Genomic DNA, 23,222 nt, shown 5'->3' on the forward strand with positions numbered 1-23,222 from the left:
GCTTTGGCATAGTCAATGAAGTAGAAATAGGTGTTTTTCTGGAACTCTCTTGCTTTTTCGATGATCCAACGGATGTTGGTGATTTGATCTCTTGTTCCTCTGCCTTCTCTAAATCCAACTTGAACATCTGGAAGTTCACAGTTCACATACTGTTGAAGCCTGGCTTGGAAAATTTTGAGCATTACTTTGCTAGCATGTGAGATGAGTGCAATTGTGCAGTAGTTTGAGCATTCTTTGGCATTGCCTTTGTTTGGGATTGGAATGAAAACTTAACCTTTTTCAGTCCTATGGCCACTGCTGAGTTTTCCAGATTTGCTGGCATATTGAGTGAAGCACTTTCACAGCATCTTTTAGGATTTGAAATAGCTCAACTGGAATTCCATCACCTCCGCTAGCTTTGTTCGTAGTGATGCTTCCTAAGACGCATTTGACTTCACATTCCAGGATGTCTGGCTCTAGGTGAGTGATCACACCATCATGATTATCTGGGTCATGAAGATCTTTTTTGTACAGTTCTGTGTATTCTTGCCACCTCTTCTCAATACTAATCTTCTGCTTCTGTTAGGTCCATACCATTTCTGTCCTTTATTGTGCCCATCTTTGCATGAAAAGTTCCCTTGCTATCTCTAATTTTCTTGAAGAGATGTCTAGTCTTTCCCATTTGATTGTTTTCCTCTGTTTCTTTGCACTGATCACTGAGGAAGGCTTTCTTATCTCTCCTTGCCATTCTTTGGAACTCTGCATTCAAATGGGTATATCTTTCCTTTTCTCCTTTGCTTTTTGCTTCCCTTCCTTTCACAGCTATTTGTAAGGCCTCCTCAGACAGCCATTTTGCTTTTTTGCATTTGTTTTTCTTAGGGTTGGTCTTGATTCCTATCCCCTATTCAGTGTCACAAACCTTCGTCCATAGTTCATCAGGCACTCTGTCTGTCAGATCTAGTCCCTTGAATCTATTTCTCACTTCCACTGTATAGTCGTAAGGGATTTGATTTAGGTCATACCTGAATGGTCTAGTGGTTTTCCCCACTTTCTTCAATTTCAGTCTGAATTTGGCAATAAGCAGTTCATGATCTGAGCCACAGTCAGCTCTGGGTCTTGTTTTTGCTGACTGTATAGAGCTTCTCCACCTTTGGCTGCAAAGAATATAATCAATCTGATTTCGGAGTTGACCATCTGGTGATGTCCATGTGTAGAGTCTTCTCTTGTGTTGTTGGAAGAGGGTGTTTGCTATGACCAGTGCATTCTCTTGGCAGAACTCTATTAGCCTTTGACCTACTTCATTCTGTACTCCTATGCCAAATTTGCCTGTTATTCCAGGTATCTCTTGACTTCCTGCTTTTGCTTTCCAGCCCCCTATAATGAAAAGGACATCTTTTTTGGGTGTTAGTTCTAGAAGGTCTTGTAGGTCTTCATAGAACCATTCAACGTCAGCATTACTGGTTGGGGCATAGATTTGGATTACCATGATATTGAACGGTTTGCCTTGTTTCTTTTGAGATTGCATCCAAGTACTGCATTTCAGACTCTGTTGACTATGATGCCTACTCCATTTCTTCTAAGGGATTCCTGCCCACAGTAGTAGATATAATGATCATCTGAGTTAAATTTACCATTCCAGTCCATTTTAGTTCACTGATTCCTAAAATGTTGACGTTCACTCTTGCCATCTCCTGTTTGAACACTTCCAATTTGCCTTGATTCGTGGACGTAACACTCCAGGTTCCTACGCAATATTGCTCTTTATAGCTTTGGACTTTGCTTCTGTCACCAGTCCCATCCACAACTGGGTGTTGTTTTTGCTTTGGCTCCATCTCTTCATTCTTTCTGAAGTTGTTTCTCCATGATCTCCAGTAGCATATTGGGCATCTACTGACCTGGGGAGTTCATCTTTCAGTGTCCTATCTTTTTGCCTTTTCATACTGTTCATGGGGTTCTCAAGGCAAGAATACTGAAGTGGTTCACCACTCCCTTCTCCAGTGGACCACATCTTTTCAGATCTCTACACCATGACCTGTCCATCTTGGGTAGCCCTATATGGCATGGCTCATAGTTTCATTGCATTAGACAGGGCTGTGGTCCATGTGATCAGTTTGGTTAGTTTTCTGTGACTGTGGTTTTCAGTCTCTCTGCCCGCTGATGGAGAAGGCTAAGAGGCTTATGGAGGTTTCCTGATGGGAGAGACTGAGGGGGTAACTGGTTCTTGTTCTGATGGGTGGGGCCGTGCTCAGTAAATCTTTAATCCAATTTTTGTCTCCTTAGGTAGGTTTATTCCTAGATATTTTATTATTGTTGCAGTGGTAAATATGTTTAATTCCTTAATTTCTCTTTCTGATTTTTTGTTGCTCATATATAGGAATTCAAGTGATTGCTGTGTATTGATTTTTTTATCCTGTGATTTTAATAAATTCACTGATTAGCTCTAGTAAATTTGTGGTAGTATCTTTAGAGTTTTTCATGTACAGTATCAATGTCATCTGCAAATAGTGAATTTTTCTTCTTCCTTTCCAATCTGGATTCCTTTTACTTCTCTTTCTTCTCTGATTGCCATAGCTAGGACTTTCAAAACTGTGTTGAATAATAGTGGTTAGAATAGGCACCCTTGTCTTGCTCCTGATCCTAGAGGGCATGCTTTCAGTTTTCACTGTTAAGATTATGTTTGCTGTGTGTTTGTTATAAATGGCCTTTATTATGTTAAGGTAGGTTCTGTCTGTGCCCATGTTTTGAACAGCTTTCATCATCAATGTGTGCCTCCTGATTCTCTGAGCCTCTGTTGTTAGTAAGTTGCTAAGTCTGTCTGACTCTTTGTGATCCCATGGACTGCAACAAGCCAGGCTTCCCTGTCCTTCACTGTCTCCCGGAGTTTGCTTAAACTCATGTGCATTGAGTTGGTAATGCCATCCAACCATCTTGTCCTCTGTCGTCCCCTTCCTCTCCTGCTCTCAATGATTCCTAGCATCAGGATCTTTTCCAATGAGTCGTATCCGCATCAAATGGCCAAAGTATTGGAGCATCAGCATCAGTCCTTCCAGTGAATATTCAGGGCTGATTTATTTCCTTCAGGATTGACTGGCTTGATCTCCTTGCTGTCCAAGGGACTCTCATTCGTCTACTCTAGCACCTCAGCTCGAAAGCATCAATTCTTTGGCACTCAACCTTTATGGTCCAACTTTCAATCCATCCATGACTACTGGAAAAACCATACCTTTGGCCATACAGACCTTTGTTGGCACAGTGCTGTCTCTGCTTTTTTAATACTCTAAGTTTCTCATAGCTTTTCTTCCAAGGAGCAAGTGTCTTTTAATTTCATGGCTGCGGTCCCCATCCACAGTGATTTTGGAGCCCCCAGAATAAAGTCTTTCACTGTTTCCTTTTTTTCCCATCTGTTTGCCATGAAGTGAGGGAACCAGATGCCATGATCCTAGTTTTTGAATGTTGTTTTCACCTTCATCAAGAGGCTTTTTAGAGATACTTGGTATCTCCTCTTCACTTTCTGCCATTAGGATGGTGTTATCTACATATTTGAGGTTGTTGATATTTCTCCCAGAAATCTTGATTCCAGCTTGGAATTCATCAAGCCCGGCATTTCACGTGAGTATTCTGCACATAAGTTAAATAAGCAGGGTGGCAGTATACAGCCTTGATGTACTTCTTTCCCGAGGTTGAAGCAATCCATCATTCCATGTCATTATAACTGTTGTTTCTTGGCGTGCATACACATTTCTCAGGCGGCAGGTCAGGTGGTCTGGTATTCCCATCTCTTTAAGAATTTTCCAGTTTGCTGTGATTCACACAGTCAAAGGCTTTAGCACAGTCAGTGAAACAGAAGTAGATGTTTTTCTCTAATTCTTTTGCTTTTTCTGTGATCCAGCAGATGTTGGCAACTTGACTTCTGGTTCCTCTGCCTTCCCTAAATCCAGCTTGTACATCTGGAATTTCTTGGTTCACATACTGTTGAAGCCTAGCTTGAAGCATTTTGAGCATTACCTTGCTAGCATGTGAAATAAGTGCAGCTGTGTGGTAGTGTGACCATTCTTTGGCATTGTCCTTCTTTGTGATTGGCATGAAAACTGAACTTTTCCAGTCCTGTGGCCACTGCTGACTTTTCCAAATTTGCTGGCATAGTGAGTGCAGCACTTTCACAGCATCATCTTTTAGGATTTGAAATAGCTCAGCTGGAATTCCATCACCTCCACTAGCTTTGTTCATAGTGATGCTTTCTAAGGCCCACTTGACTTCACTCTCCAGGATATTGGCTCTAAATGAGTGACCATATGATCGTGATTATCTGGTCTTTAAGACTTTAGTACAGTTCTGTGTATTTTTGCCACCTCTTCTTAATATCTCCTGCTACTATTAGGTCCATACCATTTCTGTACTTTATTGTGCCCATTTTTGCATAAAATGTTCCCTTGGTATCTCTAATTTTCTTAAAAATATCTCTAGTCTTTCCCATTCTGTTTGCCTCTATTTCTTTGCAGCATTCACTTAGGAAGTTTTTCTTCTCTCTCCTTGCTGTTCTTTGGGACTCTGCATTCAGGTGGGTATATCTTTCCTTTTCTCCTTTGCCTTTCATTTCTCTTCTTTTCTCAGCTATTTGTAAGGCCTCCTCAGACAATCGTTTTTTGCCTTTTTGCATTTTATTTTCTTGGCGATGGTTTTGTCACCATCTCCTGTGCAGTGTTACAAATCTCTGTCCTTAGTTCTTCAGGTACTCTATCAGATCTAATCCCTTGAATCAATTTGTCACTTCTACTGTATAAGCGATTTACATTATAAGGGATTTACATCATAAGGATTTGATTTAGGTCATACCTGAGGGACCTTGTGGTTTTACCCACTTTCTTCATTTTAAGTCTGAATTTTGCAATAAGGAGCTCATGATCTCACCACAGTCAGCACCAGGTCTTGTTTTTGCTGCCTGTACAGAGCTACTCCATCTTTGGCTACAAAGAATATAATCAGTCTGATTTCAGTGTTGACCATGTGGTGATGGTGTCCATGTGAGCCTCCTCTCTTGCTTTGTTGGAAGAGGGTATTTGCTGTGAGCAGTGTGTTCTCCTGGAAAAACTGTTACCCTTTGCCCCGCTTCGTATTGGGATGAGACTTGCACGCCTGGGAGGAAGTTGTGAAAGAGGGAAACTTCCTACATCCTCGAAAGCTGCTTCACAGGTCGGGAGATCAGCTGGGACAGAAAGCAAGCTTTAGAGGCTAGTATCACTGGATCTGATTCTGTCAGAGCTGATCTCAGGATTAGGAACCTTTCCTCTTTACAACTTCCTCCCAGGTTGGCAAGTACCATCCCAGTTTCTCTTTTTTTTTTTTCCTGGTCCTACCTGGTTATGTGGAGATCTTTCATGTAATTTGGGGTATTTGGCATAATCTACCAGCATTCCAAGAATTCTGTGAGAAGTGTTCAAGATGTAGGCGAATTTTTGATAGGCTTGTTGGAGAGAGTGAGCTCCATGTCCTTTTATTCTGCCATCCGGATTGGACTCCCCTAGAAATCCCTTTTTAAAAATTGATTCTCCTATAACAGTTTCTAAAGTATACTTCTGACTTTTTTTTTGAAGCTGCCTTGATTTTATTTATTTCTATAATCTTCTGATTCAGTAAGTAAAATATATTTATGACAAACTTTTTCTGATCTGCTTCATTGAAAAAGTCAATAAGTGTTAAGATTAGGTGAGCTAACCATATATTATTGGGTTTAAAAATCACTGTATCAGTTATTTAAGAATGTGTGATAATTTGGATTTTTTTGGCCTATGGCTTATTTAAGGTAGTTTTCTGAAATAATTTTGTAATATGGAAAGCTTTCTTTCTGATTCATTAGTCTTCTGTTTTTTTCTTTTGCTATATATAAACTATTTAGAAAGCCGCTTTATTTACAGATTTTTTAAGTGTTACACATATGTTCTAAACATTAGTTATTTTTCTTGTATAAAGTGGGGTAGCCTACCCTACTTGTATTTTAAGGCTTCCCTGATGGCTTAATGATAAAGAATCTGCCTGCCAGTGCAGGAGACGTGGATTTAATCCCTTGTCCGGCAAGATCCACTGGAGAAGGAAATGGCAACCTCCTCCAGTTTCTTTCCTGGGATATCCCATGTACAGAGGAGCCTGGTGGGCTATAGTCCATGGGGTCACAAAGAGTCAGACACAGAGCAATGACAGCAAAACTTGCATTTCACTTGTGAGAATTTATAGAATCCTTTATAAAGGATTATTGACGTGAATAGTATTCTATAAAAGTCAAATTGTTTTTGTTATGATAGGTGTGTTAGAAGAAGCAAGATTTTTTGGTATTGACTCATTGATTGAACACCTGGAAGTGGCAATAAAGGTAAGTTTCTTTTTACATTAGCCAAATAATATATTTATTGTAACTGTCTCCCAGAATTCTCCACTAATTTGTCAATATGTCTTCAAGAATTCACAACCACCAGAGGATCATTCACCCATATCTCGAAAGGAATTTGTCCGGTTTCTGCTCGCCACTCCAACCAAATCAGAATTGCGTTGCCAGGTAGTTGAAGCAGATTTTACTTGAGTTATTTGTGTCAGCAAGTCTGTGAGGGAAGTTTTAAATTCTTCTAGAAATTTTTTTCTTGCTTTATTTTCTTTTTTCATGCAAGATATATCTTAATTATGGGTCATAGCATTGAGTTAGTCCTAAAATGGTTAGCATAAAAAAGAGATGTAATAATCTTTTACTGTTTAATTATGCCTCATACAGCAGTTTTTGGTAATGCATAGAAATTGCAACAATTAAAAAGTCAATTATTTGTACAGCTGTTATGTATGAACAGTCAGTGGCAGTGGAAGATACTTACACTTTTATGTGTTATAGCAATAACGATTTTAAAAACTGTAATACTCATTTTTAACAATATAATGTTCTTGAATTATAGAATTAATAAAATAAGTACAATTTATTAAAAATAGTGATCAACAGGTGCATGACCAGCAGAGATCTATCTTTTTAGCAACTTCTGCACATAAATGAGCCATAGCCAGGATGCATTCTAATGTTATATGTAAATCGAGTGACTTTTAAGAATCCATTAAGGATACTGATTTTATATATCTGAGTTCCATTTGATCATGTTTTATAATAGACTCCAAGTGACTGACCTGCCAATTACTTCTATAAACCACGGTGCTTAACTATTGTGATTAAATTTAATACAACAGATGGTTTATGTCTTGTGACCATTTGTGTTTTTAATTTTAGGGTTTAAACTTCAGTGGTGCTGATCTTTCTCGATTGGACCTGCGATACATTAACTTCAAAATGGCCAATTTAAGTCGCTGCAATCTTGCCCACGCCAATCTCTGCTGTGCAAATCTAGAACGAGCCGATCTCTCTGGATCAGTCCTTGATGTAAGAATCATCTTTGGTTACAAGAGAAAATTAAATTTTTAGTCTATTGAACACTCTCGAAGAGCACAGATTACATCTCTCTTAATGAAGCTTTTACATCAGTTTACTAGGTTGATGACAAAACTTAAGGTTCTGAAAGTGAAATGGGTTGGTTTTGCAACTTTGATATGCTTTATTAACTATCCACCTATAAAGTATAGCAACTGATAAGAAATTAAATCTTGAAATTAGATACTGATCTCCTTAACACATTATCAGAATTTCTGTTTTCTGTGAATTAATAGGGTAAAGCTGGAAAGGACCTTGGAAATTTTCTCTTCCACATAATTTCTGGAATAGGAAAATGTTATTTCTCTGGGGGTATTTGACAGATACTTTAAAACAAACGTAGTATGCAGCAATCTGTAAGTTAACATCTTGGTGTGTTTACAAGTATTAATGTGTGTGTGTGTGTATGTGTGTATCCATATGTGTATGCATGCATTTATATAACAGATAACCTATTTGAGGTTAGAGGATATATGTAAAACCAACAGTGAAATGTAACTTCTAAGAACTTTAAGTTGCTTAATATCAAGGTCCATGTCTGTGTGGAGTAGCCGTCCCCTTCTCCACAGGATCTTTCCCACCCAGGGATTGAACCCAGGTCTCCCGCATTGCAGGCGGATTCTTTACCAGCTGAGCCAAAAGGGAAGCCCAGGAATACTGAAGTGGGTGGCCTGTCCCTTCTGCAGCAGATCTTCTCAACCCAGGAATTGAACTGGGGTCTCCTGCATTGCAGGTGGATTCTTTACCAGCTGAGCTACCAGGAAAGCCCTTTCAATTAATAAGACCTAATATATTAACTTGCTTGTAGTAGTCATTGAATAAGTGTTTATTGAATTTTATAATTTTGGCTTTATTCCTTAGTTGCAAGGTATTTTTCTGTGAAACTTAGATCTAATAACAAAATCTGCCAACACACATTTCCATTATTTTTACCGTACTTGTTCCATGTTATGATGGAGGATCAAACTGAAAAGCAACATGAGTGAAACACTAACACTACACAGGGAAGGTTTGAAGGACCTAGCTTTTAAATTCTGAAATGCTGAGAGACAGTTTGGTTGGTTTCTGTTAGGGAATGGGGAAAAAGGTAGACTGGATCATTGAATATAACTGGTTCTCTATTTTGTTTAATTATAGCATTACTGTGAGTCTGAACCATAATTTTCTTCTCTTTAAATGCTTTTCTACCCATATTGTGTCATTGATATGAAGGCCAATATACCTATTTATCATTTGCATATAATGTTTTTATTTAAATGTAGTTGATTTACAGTATCATTTGGCATTCAGGTATACAGTACAGCAATTCAGTTACATATACATGTATGTGCATGTGTGTATGCATACATATACATACAGTCCTCTTCAGATTCTCCTCCCTTAGAGGTTATTATGAACTGTTGACTACAGTTTCCTTTGCTACACAGTAGGTCTTTGTTGGTTATTTTGTATATAGTAGTGTGTATATGTTATTCCCAACCTGCTAATTTATCCCTCCTCCATCCCATTTTGCCTGTTGGTAACCACAGGTTTGTTTTCTATGTCTGAGTCCCTTCATGTGTAGGAAACAAGTTCATTTATCTTTCTCTTTTTTTTTTTTTTTTTGAGCTTCCACATATAAGCAATATCATACATATTTATCTTTCTCTGTCTGGTTTACTTCATTTAGTATGATAATCTCTAGATCCATCCATATTGCTGCAGATGGCATTTTAAAATTCTTTTTGTGGCTGAATAATATTCCACTTTGTGTATGTGTCTGTATATACCATAGCTTCTCTAATTTGTTCATCTGTCAGTAAACACTTAGGTTGCTTCCATGTCTTGGCTATTGTAAATAGTGCCTCTATGAATACTGGGGTGCATTTATATTTCTGAATTATAGTTTTCTTCAGATATATGCCCAGGAGTGGGATTGCAGGATTATATGTAGCTCTATTTTTAGTTTTCTAAGGAACCTCCACATTGTTCTCCATAGTGGCTGTACCAGTTTATATTCCCAGTAGTGTAGGAGAGCTCCCTTTAATCCATACTCTCAACCAGCATTTATTATTTGTAGATTTTTTGATGGATGATGGCCATTCTGAATGGTATGAAGTGATACCTCATTGTACTTTGGATTTGAGGTTCTCTAATAATTAGCAGTGTTGAGCATCTTTTCATGTACCTGTTTGCCATCTGTATGTCTTCTTTGAAGAAATATCTGCATGAGCTGTTTCTCCCCCAAGGAGATTAAGACCTTGGGGGCTGCATGGTTTGCAGATGTTTCCTCCAATTTTATAGCTTGTCTTTTCATTTTGTTTATGGTTTCCTTCGCTGTCCAAAAGCTTTTAATTAAGTCCCACTTGTTTATTTTTGTTTTTATTTTCATCATTCTATTCACTTGGAAGTGAATACAAAAAGATTCTGTCACGATTTATGTACAAGGGTGTTATGTCTATGTTTTTCTCTAGGAGTTTTATAGCATCCAGTTCTACATTTAGGTCTTTAATTGATGTGGGGTTTAGTTTTGTGTGTGATGTTAGATACTGTTCTAGTTTCTTCTTATGTAGTTTTCCAGTTTTCCCAGTACCACATGTTGAAAAGACTCATTTTTTCTTCACTGTATATTCTTGCCTTTTTATCATACATTATTGACAATAGGTGTGGGTTTATTTCTGGGTTTTCTATTCCATTGATGTATATTTCTGGTTTTGTGCCAGCACAATACTGTTTTGATTACTGTGGTCAGGGAGCATGATTCCTCCAGCTCCAGTTTCTTTCTCAATATCTTTGTTGTTGTTCAGTCACTCAGTAGCGTCTTAAATCTATGTGACCCCCATGGACTGCAGCACACCAGGCTTTCCTGTCCTTCATTGTCTCCCAGAGTTTGAGCAAACTCATACCCATTGAGTTGGTGATGCCATCCAACGATCTCATCCTCTGTTGCCCCCTTCTCTGCCCGCCTTCAGTCTTTCCCAGCATCAGGGTTTTTTCCAGTGAGTCAGCTCATCACATCAGGTGGCCAAAGTATTGGAGCTTTGACTTCAGTATCAGTCCTTTTGATGAATATTCAGGGTTTATTTCCTTTAGGATTGACTGGTTTGATCTTCTTGCTGTCCAAGGGACTCTCAAGAGTTTTATCTAGCACCACAGTTCCAAAAGCATCAGTTCTTCTGTGCTCAGCCCTCTCTATGGTCCAACTCTCACATCCAGACATGACTACTGAAGAAACCATAGTTTTTATTGAATTGGACCTTTGTGGACAAAGTGATGTCTCTGCTTTTCAATACGTTGTCTAGGTTTTTCCATAGCTTTTCTTATAAGAAGCAAGCGTCTTTTAATTTCATGGAAACAAACAAAAAATCTAATCCAATCAGGAACAGAATGGTTGCTCTCAACACTGATGCTTCTCTGATGTACACCTTGATACAGAGACAGACCTTCAGTTTGCTTGATACTACACTTTCATCTTTTCATCTTCCCTGAGAAATCTCAGCCCCCCTGTATTTGACCCCTCATCCCAAGCACCTCTCTTTTCCAACATTCTTCCTGCCCTAAGTCCAACCTCTTTGGTTAAATGTTTGCAGAGACAAAAACATGGAAATGTCTCACTGTGGTTGCTTTCTTAGTTTCCTTCATCAAGGTTAAGATTAAAACCTCACACTCTATCATCTTGTCTCCTTCTGTCCTTGATAGTATCAAAATAGATAGATTCCACTAGTTTTTATGCTAGTCTTCCAAGTGAATCATAACCCAGTAATTCCCTTGTCTGAACATCTTTCTGTTTATTCATTCTGTCCTCTTGTTTCTTCTACACGTTTGTGAACACAGCAGAAATATTTGAGATAAATATACAGGAGTGATAGAGCTATGTAGAAATGCATGTATCTTATTTCCACAGCAGATTCTCACTTGACTTGGAATAAAATTCAAGCTCTCCTGACCAAGGTGCTCACAGGCCTTTGTAAACTGGTACCCACTGCATCACTGAGAATGATCCACGTGATATTCTGAACATGTTCCCTTCACTAACTGCATCCTGGATAGAGGACTGCCCTTCCAGCTAACCAAACAGCTATAGCAAGAATCAATCTGCTTACCTAGCAGGGGTTACGTTGGAACTCCCACCATTCCCAGGAACTCTCCTGGTCTTGAGAGATTGTTTTATTATCATAACTTGGTCAGAGAAAGTGGACTCTTTGGGTCTCCAGTTCTATAAGGCCTTGTCACCTAGCATATCATATTTGGGTACCAGGAGAGTGTTAGTAGGCTATTTATTGGGTTATCTCGGTTTACTTACAAAATTGTAAAGATACGCAATACTTACATGCTACTGTACATAAAACAGATAAACAAGGTCCTACTGTAAATCACGGGAACTATATTCAGTACTAATTTCATGGCCGCAGTCACCATCTGCAGTGACTTTGGAGCCCAAAGAAATAAAGTCTGTCACTGTTGCCATTTTTTCTCCATCTATTTGCCATGAAGTGATGGGAGTGAATGCCATGATCTTAGTTTTTGAATGTTGAGTTTTAAACCAGCTTTTTGCTTTTATCTTTCACCTTCATCAAGAGGCTTTTTAGTCCCTCTTCACTTTCTGCCTTTAAGGTAGTGTTATTGGCATATCTGAGTTTATTGATATTTCTCCTAGCAATCTTGATTCCAGCTTGTGATTCATCCAGCCCAGCATTTTGCATGATGTACTTTGCATATAAGTTAAATAAGCAGAATGACAATACACAGCCTTGAGATACTTCTTGCCGAATTTTGAACCAGGCTGTTGTACCATGTTGGTTCTAACTGTTGCTTCTTGACCTGTACACAGGTTTGTCAGCAGGCAGGTAAGGGGTCTAGTATTCCCATCTCTTGAAGAATTCCAAAGTTTGTTGCGATCCACACAGTCAAAGGCTTTAGCATAGTAAAATGAAGTAGAAGTGTATGTTTTTCTGAAATTCCTTTTGTCTATGATCCAGCGGATGATGGCAATTTGATCTGTTTCCTCTGCCTTTCCTAAATTCAGCCTAAACATCTGGAAGTTCTTGATTCATGCACTGTTGAAGCCTAGCTTGAAGGATTTTGAGCATTACCTTGCTAGCATGTGAAATGAGCTCAGTAGTGTGGTAGTTTGAACGTTCTTTGGCATTGCCTTTCTTTTGGATAGGAATGAAACCTTTTCCAGCCCTGTGGCCACTGCTGAGTTTTCCAAATTTACTGGCATATTGTGTGCAGCATTTTAACAGCATCATGTTTTAGGATTTGAAATACCTCAGCTGGAGGTATTTCAGCTATTAGAGCTATCATCTCCAATAGCTTTGTAGTAATGCTTCCTATGGCCTAATTGACTTCACTGTCCAGGATGTCTGGCTTTAGGTGAGTGACCACACCATTGTGTCTGGGTCATTAAGACCTTTTTTGTACAGTTCTTCTGTGTAGTCTTGCCACCTTCTCTTAATCTCTTCTGCTTCTGTGAGATTCTTATGTTTCTCTCCTTTACTGTGCCCATCTTTGCATAAAATGTTCCCCTGGTATCTCTAATTTTCTTGAAGAGATCTCGTCTTTCCCATTCTACTGTTTGCCTCTATTTTTTTGCATTGTCCACCTAAGAAGGCTTTCTTCTCTGTATTGTTCCAATTTTAGCATATGTGCTGCCAAAGCAAGCACTAAGAAGGCTTTCTTATCTCTCCTTGCTGTTCTTTGGAACTCTGCATTCAGATGGGTATATCTTTACTTTTCTCCTTTGACTCACTTCGCTTCTTTTCTTAGCTATTTGTAAGGCCTACTCAGGAGCCATTTTTCCTTGTTTCATTTCATTTTCTTGGGAATGGTTTTAATCACCACCTCCTGTACAATGGTACAAACCTCCATCTATAGTTCTTCAGGCAGTCGATCAGATCTAATCCCTTGAATCTATTTGTCACTTCTACCATATAAGCATAAGGGATTTAATTTAGGTCATACCTTGGTGACCTAGTGGTTTTCCCTACCTTTTTTCAATTTAAGTCTGATTTTTGCAGTAAGGAGCTGATGATCTGAGTAGTCAGCTCCAGGTCTTCTTTTTGCTGGCTGTGTAGAGAGAACTTCTCCATCTTTGCCTGCAAAGAATATATTCAATCTGATTTTGGTATTGACCATCTGGTCATATCCATGTGTAGAGTCATCTCTTACACTTTTGGAAGAGGGTGTTTGCTGTGACCAGTGCATTCTCTTGGCAAAACTCTGTTAGCCTTTGCCCTGCTTCATTTTGTACTTCAAGGCCAAACTTGCCTGTTACTCCAGGTATCTCTTGACTTCCTACTTTTGCATTCCAGTCCCCTATAATGAAAAGGACATCTTTTTTTGGTGTTAGTTCTAGAAGGTCTTGTAGGTCTTCATAGAACCATTCATCTTCAACTTTTTTGGCATTAGTGGTTGGGGCATAGACTTGAATTACTGTGATGTTGAACAGTTTGCCTTGGAAACAAACCAATATCATTCTGTCATTTTTGAGATTGTACCTGATTCATGGGGTCACAGAGAGTTCAGACACGACTGAGTGACTGAACTGAACTGAACTACATTTTGGACTCTTTTGTTGCCTGTGAGGGCTACTTCATTCCTTCTAAGGGATCCTTGCCCACCGTAGTAGATATAATGGTCATCTGAGTTAAATTCACGCATTCTGGTCCATTTTAGTGCACTGATTGCTAAAATCTCGATGTTCTTTCTTGCCATCTCCTGTTGACCACTTCCAGTTTACCTTGATTCATGGACCTAATGCTGGATTTCCCAATATTTCCAATGAAGTATTGTTCTTTACAGCATTGCACTTTACTTTTACCACCAGACACATCTACAGCTGGGCATCCTTTCTGCTTTGGCTCAGCCTCTTCATTCCTTCTGGAGTTTTTCTGGACTCCTCTCCAATAGCATATTGAACACCTACCTACCTGGGGGTGGGGTGGGGGGTGCAGCAGAATGGTTCCTCCTTCAGTGCTGTATCTTTTTGTCTTTCCATACTGAACATGGGGCTCTTCAGGCAAGAATGCTGAAGTGGTTTGCCATTCCCTTCTCCAGTTGCCCACCTTTTGTCAGAACTCTTGACCATTACGTGCCCATCTTGAGTGTCCCTACATGACATGGCTCATAGTTTCATTGAATTACACAAGGCTGTGATCCATGTGATCATTTTTGTTGGTTTTCTGTGATTATGATTTTCATTTTGTCTGCCCTCTGATGGATGAGGACAAGAGTCTTGTGTAAGCTCCCTGATAGGAGTCACTGTCTGTAGGGAAAACTGGGTCTTGCTCTGGTGAGCAGGGCCAGTGCTAAGTAAAACTTTAATCCAGTTTTCTGCTGATGGGTGGGACTGTGCTTCCTCCCTGTAGTTTGGCCTGAGGTGGCCCAGACCTAAAGTCTGTAGTCTCTGTCATAGGCTGTAGACTCTATGGTAGGTATAAAGGCAACCTCCTCCAAAAGGACCTACACCAGCATGCCGTGCCTCCCAGGACTACAGCTGGCAGGGCCCTTGACCCTGCAGCAGGCCACTGGAAACCCAGGCATCTGCTACAGACTCCCAGACACTCACAGGAAAGTCTGGCTCAGTCACTTCTGGAGTCAGTGCTCCTTTCTCCTGGGTCCTGGTGCACAGAAAGCTTTTTCTGTGTCCTCTAAGAGGCTCTGTTTCCCCAGTCCTGTGGAAGTTCTGTAATCAAATCCCGCTGACCATCAAAGTCAGGTTCCCTGCCCCTTTGCTGGATCTCCATGTTGGGAAGTCTCTTGCAGGGCCTAGAACTTTCACAAGAGTGCAAGAGCTTCATTGTTTTTATTTTTCTCCAGTCTGTGGAGTGTCCACCCAGTGGCTCTGTGGTGGGGCTAATAGTGACCTCCTCCAAGAGGACTTAGGCCACATGCCGTGCCTCCCAGGACTGCTGCTGCTAGGGCCCCTGTCCCCATGGCAGGCCACTGCTCACCATGCCTCTGCGGAGACACTCACACACTCACAGGGAGGTCGGCTCAGCCTCTTGTGGAGGGTCACTGCTCCTTTCCCTGGGTCTTGGTGTGCACAGGGACTTGTTTGTTTCCTCCAAGTCTCTGGGAGTGTGAGGTTTGATTTTAAAACTGATTGTGCCCCTCCTACCGTCTTCTTGCCACTTCTCCTTTGTTCTTGGACACGGAGTATCTTTTTTTGGCGGGTTCTAACATCCTCCTGTTGATGGTTGTTCAGTAGCTGATTGTGATTTTGGTGTTCTCATAAAAGACGAGCTCACTTCCTTCTAATCCACCAACTTTGGTGTCTCTGTTGCTTTGGCTATTTGGGATCTTTTGCACTTCCATGCACATTTAAAATTTGTTCTAGTTCTGTAAAAAAAATGCCATTGGTAATTTGATAAGGATTTCATTGAATCTGTAGATTGCTTTAGGTAATATGGTCATCTTGACAGTATTCTTCCAGTCCAAGAACATGGTGTGTCTTTTCATTTGTTTGTATCATCTTCAATTTCTTTTACTAGCTTCTTACAGTTTACTGAGTATTAGTCTTTTGCCCCCTTAGATATGTTTACTCCTAGGCATTTTATTCTTTGTGCTGCAGTGGTAAATGAGATTGTTTCCTTTCTTTTTCTGATCTTTCATTGTTAATATATAGAAATACAACAGGTTCTTGTGTATTAATTTTCTATCCTACAACTTATCTGAATTTATTGATGAGCTCTAGTAGTTTTCTGATAGCATCTTTAGTAGGATTTTCTATGTAAAGTGTCATGTTACATGCAGACAGTAATAGTATTACTTTTTCAATATAGCTTAGCTTTTTTTCCTTTTCTTCTCTGATTGCTGTGGCTAAGACTTCAAAACTGTGTTGAATAAAAGTGGTGAGAGTGAATATCCTTGTCTTGTTCCTAATCTTAAAGGAAATGTTTCAGCTTTTCATGATTGAATATGATGTTAGCTGTGGGTTTGCCATATATTTATTATGTTGAGGTCAGTTCCCTCTGTGCCCACTTTCTGGAGAGTTTTTATCATAAATGCATGTTGAATTTTATTAAAAGCTTTTCCTGCATCGATTGAGATGATCATAAGGTTTTCACTCTTCAGTTCGTTAATGTGGTCAATCACACTGATAGGTCTGTGGATACTGAAAAATCCTTGAATCCCTGTGATAAATCCCACTTGATCATAATATGTGATCCTTTTAATGCATTGTTGGATTCGGTTTGCCAATATTTTGCTGAGGATTTTGCATCTGTGTTCATCAGTGATTTGTTGTTATTCAGTTGTGTCTAACTCTTTGCAACTCCATGGAATGCAGCAAGCCAGGCTTCCCTGTCCTTCACTGTCTCCCAGAGTTCACTCAGACTCATGTCCATTGAGTTGGTGATGCCATCCAACCATCTCATCCTCCGTCGTCCCCTTCTTCTGCCGTCATTCTTTCCCAGCATCAGGGTCTTTTCCAATGAGTCGGCTCTTCACATCAGGTGGCCAAAGTATTGGAGCATCATCATCAGTCCTTCCAGTGACTCTTCCAGGTTGATGGTTCAGTTCTCACATCTGTACATGACCATTGGAAACACCATAGTTTTGACTAGAGGGACCTTTGTGGGCAAAGTGATGCCTCAGCTTTTTAATACACTTTCTAGGTTTGTCATAAGTTTTCTTCCAGGGAGAAAGAATCTTTTAATTTCACAGCTGCTATCACCATCTATAGTGATTTTAGAGCCCAGCAAAACAAAGTCTGTCACCATTTTCCATTTTTCCCCATGTATTTGGCCATGAAGGATGTGATGTGACTGAATGCCATGATCTTAGTTTTTTTTAATGTTGAGCTTTAAGCCACCTTTTTCACTCACCTCTTTCACCTTCATCAAGAGGCTCTTTAGTTCCTCTTCACTTTCTGCCATTACAGTGGTTGTCATCTGCATATCTGAGGTTGTTGATAATTCTCCCAGGAATCTTGATTCCAACTTGAGCTTCATCCAGCCCAATATTTTGCCTAATGTACTCTGCATGTAAGTTAAATAAGCAGGGTGACAGTATACAACCTTGATGTATTCCTTTCCCAATTTTGAATCAGTCTGTTGTTCCGTGTCCGGTTCAATATCATCAGTAAAATTGGCCTATAATTTCCTTTTTGTGTGGTATCTTTTTTCTTTTTCGTATTTTAGTTTTTATACTTTGTGTTGGTTTCTGCCACACAGCAACACGAAACAGCCATGATAACACGTGTAGCCCCTCCTTCCTGAGCCTCCCTCCCCTCCCCGACCCCGTCCCTCCAGATTATCACACAGCGCCAGACTGTCTCCCTGTAATATATAGCAGCTTTTCACCAGCTATCCATCTTACACGTCATAGTGTATATATGTTGATGTTTCTTTCTCCATAAGTAAGTCAGAAAGAGAAAAACAAATATATTAACACATGCATCTGGAATTTAGAAAGATGGTATTGTGTGGTATCTTTGATTCTGGTAGCAGAGTGAAACTGGCCTCACAGAGCTAGTTTGGAAGTGCTCCTTCCTCTGCAGTTTTTTGGGAAGGTTTCAGAAGGATAACTATTAACTCTTCTCTAAATGTTTAATAGATGTTTAATACTCCTGGACTTCTGTTTGTTGGGAGTTTTTTAAGTCACAGATTCAATTTCAGTATTTGTAATTGGTCTGTTCATATTTTCTATTCTTGGTTCAGTTTTGCAAGATTGTACCTTTGTAAGAACTTGTTCGTTTGTTCTAGGTTGCCAATTTTATCGGCATGTAGTTGCTTGTGGTAGTCTCTTATGGTCCTTTGTATTTCCATGGTGTTTGTTGTAATTTCTTTTTCATTTTTATTCCTTTGGGCCTTCTTTTTTTTTCCCTTGGTGAGTCTGGCTAAAGGTTCATCAGGTTTTTTTTGTTTGTTTGTTTTTTGTTTTTATCTTTTCCAAGAACCAGCTTTTGGTTTCACTGATCTTTTCGGTTATTAGTCTGTAGTTCTAGTTCATTGATTTCTGCTCTGATCTTTATGATTTCTTTCTACTAACTTTGGGTTTTGTTTGTTCTTTCTCTAGTTGCTTTAGGTGTAACACTGGGTTGTTTGTTTGAGATTTTTCTTTTGTTCTGAGGTAAGTTTTTATCACTATAAACTTCTCTCTTAGAACTGCTTCTGCTGCATCCCATAGGGTTTGGATTGTCATTTTTTCATTTTTGTTTGGCGCTGATGTTTTTTGATTTATTCAGGGATCCATTGGTAGCATATCGTTCATCTTCCACATGTCTGTGGTTTTTGTAATTTTTTCCCCCTTGGATTTGGTTTCTAATCTCATAGCATTATGGTTGGAAAAGATGCTTGATACAATTTTCAGTTTTTTTAAACTTAACCAAGATTTGCCTTGTGGCCCAGCATGTGATAAATTCTGGAGAATGTTCCATGTGCACTTGAAAAGAATGTGTATTCTGCTACTTTGGATGGAATGCTGTATAAATATCAATTTAAGTCCATCTGGTCTAATGTTCCTCTTCAGGCCTGTTTTTCCTTATTGATTTTGTTTGGATGTTCTGTCCACTGATATAAGTGGGGTGTTAAAGTCCCCCACTGTTACTGTGTTAGTCCCTATTTCTTCTTTTATGTATGTTAACATTTGCTTTATATTGGGGTGCTCTTATTTTGGGTGCACATATATTTGTAATCATTATATCTTCTTGGTTTATTCCCTTGGTCATTATGTGGGGTGCATCTTTGTCTCTTGTAACAGTCTTCATTTTAGTCTGTTCTGTCTGATTTGAGTATTGCTACTCCACCTTTCTTTTGATTTCCATTTGCATGGAATACCTTTTTCTACCCTCTCACTTTCAGTCTGTATGTGTCTAGTTCTGAAGTGGGTCTCCTGTAGACAGCATATCTCTGGGTCTTAATTTTTGTATCCATTCAGCCATTCTTTGTCTTTTAGTTGGAGCATTTAATCCATTTACATTGAAGATAATTATCAATATGTATGTTCTTATTGCCATTTTGTTAATTGTTTTGGATTTGTTTTTGTAGGTCTTTTTTCTTCCTTTCCTCCTTTGTTGTCTTGTGATTTGATGATGATCTTTAATGTTATATTTGGGTTACTTTTTCTTTTTTGTGTATATATTACTGATTTTTTTGTTTATGGTTACCATGAGGTTTTGATATAGAAGTCTATATGATACATTATTAAGTTGCTGATCTCTTAATTTCAAGTATATTTTTAAAATTCTGCATTCATACTCCTTTCATCTCATGATTACTGGTTTTGATATCGTATTTGTGTGTGGATGATTTCCTACCTTTACTGTATGTGAGCTTTCCTGTTTCCTAATATTCTTGTTCCTAGTTGTGGCCTTTTCTTTTCTTTGCAGAGTTCCTTTAGCATTTGTAGTAAAGCTGATGCTGAATTCTCTTAAGTGCTGAATTTTGCTTGTCTGTAAAGGCTTTGATTCCCCCATTGAATCTGAATGAGAGTCTTGCTGGGTAGAGTATTCTTGGTTGTAGGTTTTTCCCTTTCATCATTTTAAATATATCATGCCACTGCCTTCTGGCCTGCAGAGATTCTCGTAAGAAAATGGCTGCTAGTCTTATGGGGATTTTCTTGTATATTATTTGTTGCTTTTCCCTTGTTGTTTTTCATATTTTCTCTTTAAATTTTGTCTTTAAATTAAGTTTGATTATTGTGTGTCTGAGCGTGTTTCTTCTTGGGTTAACCCTGAACGGGATGCCCTGTGCGTCCTGGATTTGGGTGACTGTTTCCTTTCCCATGCTATTACTCTTCAGATATTTTCTCAGGCCCTTTCTCTCCCTCATCTCCTTTTGGGACCTCTATCATGCAAATCTTGATGCATTTGACATTTTTCCCTGAGGTCTCTTAAACTGTCCTCATTTCTTTTCATTATTTTTCCTTATTCTTTTCCATAGCAGTAATTTCCACCAGTCTGTCTTCCAACTCACTAGAAGACAGTTCTCTCTCCTGTTCCTCTGCCTCATTTATTCTGCTGTTGATTCCTTCTGCGTGCTTTTCATCTCATTATATTCTTTAACTCTGTTTATTCTTTATATTTTCTAACTCTTTGTTGAGAATTTCTTGCAACTTCTCTCTCTGCATCCATTCTTTTCCAAAGTTCTTGGATCATCTTTACAATCATTACTCTGAACTCTTTCTCAGGTAGATTGCATATCTCCACTTCACTTAGTTGTTCTGAGGTTTTATCTTGTTCTTTTGTCTGGAATATATTCCTTTGCTATCTCACTTTGTTTAAATTTCTATTTATATTTCTTATGCATGTAGTAGCTTAGTAATATTTCTCAACCTTGGGGAAGTGGCCCTCAGTGGGGGCTGCCCTATGTGTCTAGCAGTACACTCCCTTCTCATCATTAAGGGCCAGGGACCAGCCTGATCCCAGGGTAGTTTCTGACTCATATTGATGGACTTAGTTTTGCAGGATCGTAGTTTTCTTGCTTTATGTGTCTTCCCCCTGGTGTGTGAGGCTGGTTAGAGGCTTGTTCAGTCTTTCTGGCAGGAGGGGCTCAGGCCTGCCCACTGGTCTGTGGATCTGGGTCCTGGCCCTCTAGTGGGCAAGGCCATGTCCAGGGGCATGTCCAAAGGTTTCTGGGGGCTCAGTAAGCCCATCTGCTGATAGTTGGGGCTGTATTTCTGGCTGTTGGTTGGTTGGCCTGAGGCGTCCCAGCACTGGAGCCTCCATGCTGTTGTGTGGGGCCAGGTCTTGGTGTCAAGGACTCCAGCCGGAGTTCACATAGATTGCCACTATGTCCGCCACCAGCTTAAGAACCCAGTGAGAACTACAACTGCCTCCCACTTGCCACCTCCCTAGGAGACCCTCCAAGACTAGCAGGTAGGTCTGGCCCAGGCTTCTGTGGAATCAGTGCTTTTGACCTGGGTTCCAGTGTGTGTAAGATCTTATCTGAGCTCTCCAAGAGTTGAGTCTCTTTCCCATGGTCCCCTTTGTTTCCCTCAAGCTACAACCAAGTCCTTCTGGCTTTCAGAGCTCTCACTCCTGGGGGAGAACTTTTGTGATATAATTATTCTCCAGTCTATGGGTTGCCCACCTGGGTGGTATGAGGTTTGACTGTATTATAAGTGCACCCCTCCTACCATCTCGGGGTTCCTTCTTTATGTGTTTGGATGTCGAGTATCTTCTTTGGGTAGATTCCAGTCATTTTTATGGATAGTTGTTTATTGTGATTTTGGTGAGCTCATAAGAGGATATGAGCTCAAGGTCCTTTTACTCTGCCATCTTTGTCTTGCAGCGGCCTATGTAATTTTAACGGATACATACTCAAGTGCTGCAGAACTGCAAGTTTATTGATTAACATGGCTCATGTTGAGGAGTCACCGCCCAGAGTGTGGGGCTGTGAAAGTAAACACTAGTGGCTGGTTGTCTTTGGCACTTGAAGATGGGCTGCTGAACAGTCGCATGTATTGCCCACCGAGCATGAGGTCAGCTAAGCACAGGATGCACCTGATGTTCCCACCCACCTTGTTGAACTTCTCCCCTGATTGCTCCCTGCGGGCTGTGAAACCTTTCTGCAGGAAGCCTCCAATTCTGCTGTCGACCAAGGAGACCTGAGCTGCTGGCAGGGTTCATGTCTGAGCTGCGCCCTCTGTTCTGTCAGTGCCTGTGGAATGCGTCTTCCGCCTGCTCCGCCTTTCATTATTGACTTTAGCCTGCTGTGTAGAAGCTGGTATAATAATTCAGCTCTTATGAATGCATTGCACATTCCTAGTGCAAGACTTAACTGATGATAAGACCTGGAAGGGACACTAATGATAAGTATGACCCTGTCTTACAGACTCAGAAACTGAAATGTGCCCTTACCCAAGCCGCGAAGGCTGGTTCGTCAGCAGCATTAGAGCTAGACTCTAAAGCAGGTGTTTTCTTTTCCTTATGTCTTTTTTGATGACTTTTTCCTTTGGAAAATGTGAAATATAGACAAAAATGAGCTGGTGTAGTGAATCCCTTTGTATCTCCGTTACTCAGCATCAACAGTATCAGTGTTTAAACAGTTGTGTATTGTCTATACCTCTCCACAGAGTATTTTTGAAGCAGCTTATTTCACCTGTAAATATTTTATTCTCTTAAAGATAAGGACCATTTTTCAAACAATCTTTGGCTTTTTAATAGTTTTATTTATTTATTTGGCTGTTTTGGGTCTTTGTTGCTGTGTAGGCCTTTCTCTCGTTGCAGTGCGTGGGTTTCTTATTTCGGTGGCTCCTCTTATTACAGAGCGTGAGCTCCAGAGCATTTGGACCTGAGTAGTTAATGGCAGTTGGGTTTCAGAGCACAGGCTCAGTAGTTGTGCACCAAGCTTTGATGCCTGGTGGCATGTGGGACCTTCTTGGACCAGGGATCAAACCCATGTCTCCTGCATTAGCTGGCAGACTCTACCACTGAGCCACCAAGGAAGGCCTAAGCATAGTCTTAATATCATTATCCTTTTCAAAAACAGTAATAACTGCTTTCATCAAAACCACTGCCCCTTGATACAGTAAATAGCCCAAATCTCCTAACTATAATGCTGACTTCCTTAGTAGCTGCAGGTGAGTGGCTGAGGTGTCAGTGTTGGTGACCTGCTTTTACCATTTGATGAATAGAGGGTGAAATACTTTTTGTGGTTTTTGAAGAGAAAAAAATCTCATGAGTTTCTCATATATTTCTCTGTGAGATTCCATAGTACAGCCTTGAGTAGAGAACAGTACTTACATAATAACCTTGGGAACTTTTGATAATACTTATATTCTACCTGGGAGCATTACATCGAGTACCAGAGAGATTTATTTTCAGATATCACCTTCCTGTCCTGTTACAATATATTTTCAAGTA

General features: G+C 39.8%; 1 protein-coding gene across 1 annotated transcript in view; it reads left to right on the top strand.

The window, feature by feature from the left end:
• KCTD9 (potassium channel tetramerization domain containing 9) overlaps window positions 1–23,222 on the top strand; it is an 83,174-nt gene that overhangs the window by 53,090 nt on the left and 6,862 nt on the right. The window contains exons 7-9 of the mRNA XM_043927737.1: window positions 6,276–6,343; window positions 6,431–6,526; window positions 7,235–7,384. Coding sequence (XP_043783672.1) covers window positions 6,276–6,343; window positions 6,431–6,526; window positions 7,235–7,384 — 314 coding nt within the window. The remainder of the gene's footprint in view (window positions 1–6,275; window positions 6,344–6,430; window positions 6,527–7,234; window positions 7,385–23,222) is intronic.

The sequence above is a fragment of the Cervus elaphus genome, chromosome 16 (assembly GCF_910594005.1).
Source record: "Cervus elaphus chromosome 16, mCerEla1.1, whole genome shotgun sequence".
NCBI classification, from domain to species: Eukaryota; Metazoa; Chordata; class Mammalia; order Artiodactyla; family Cervidae; genus Cervus; species Cervus elaphus.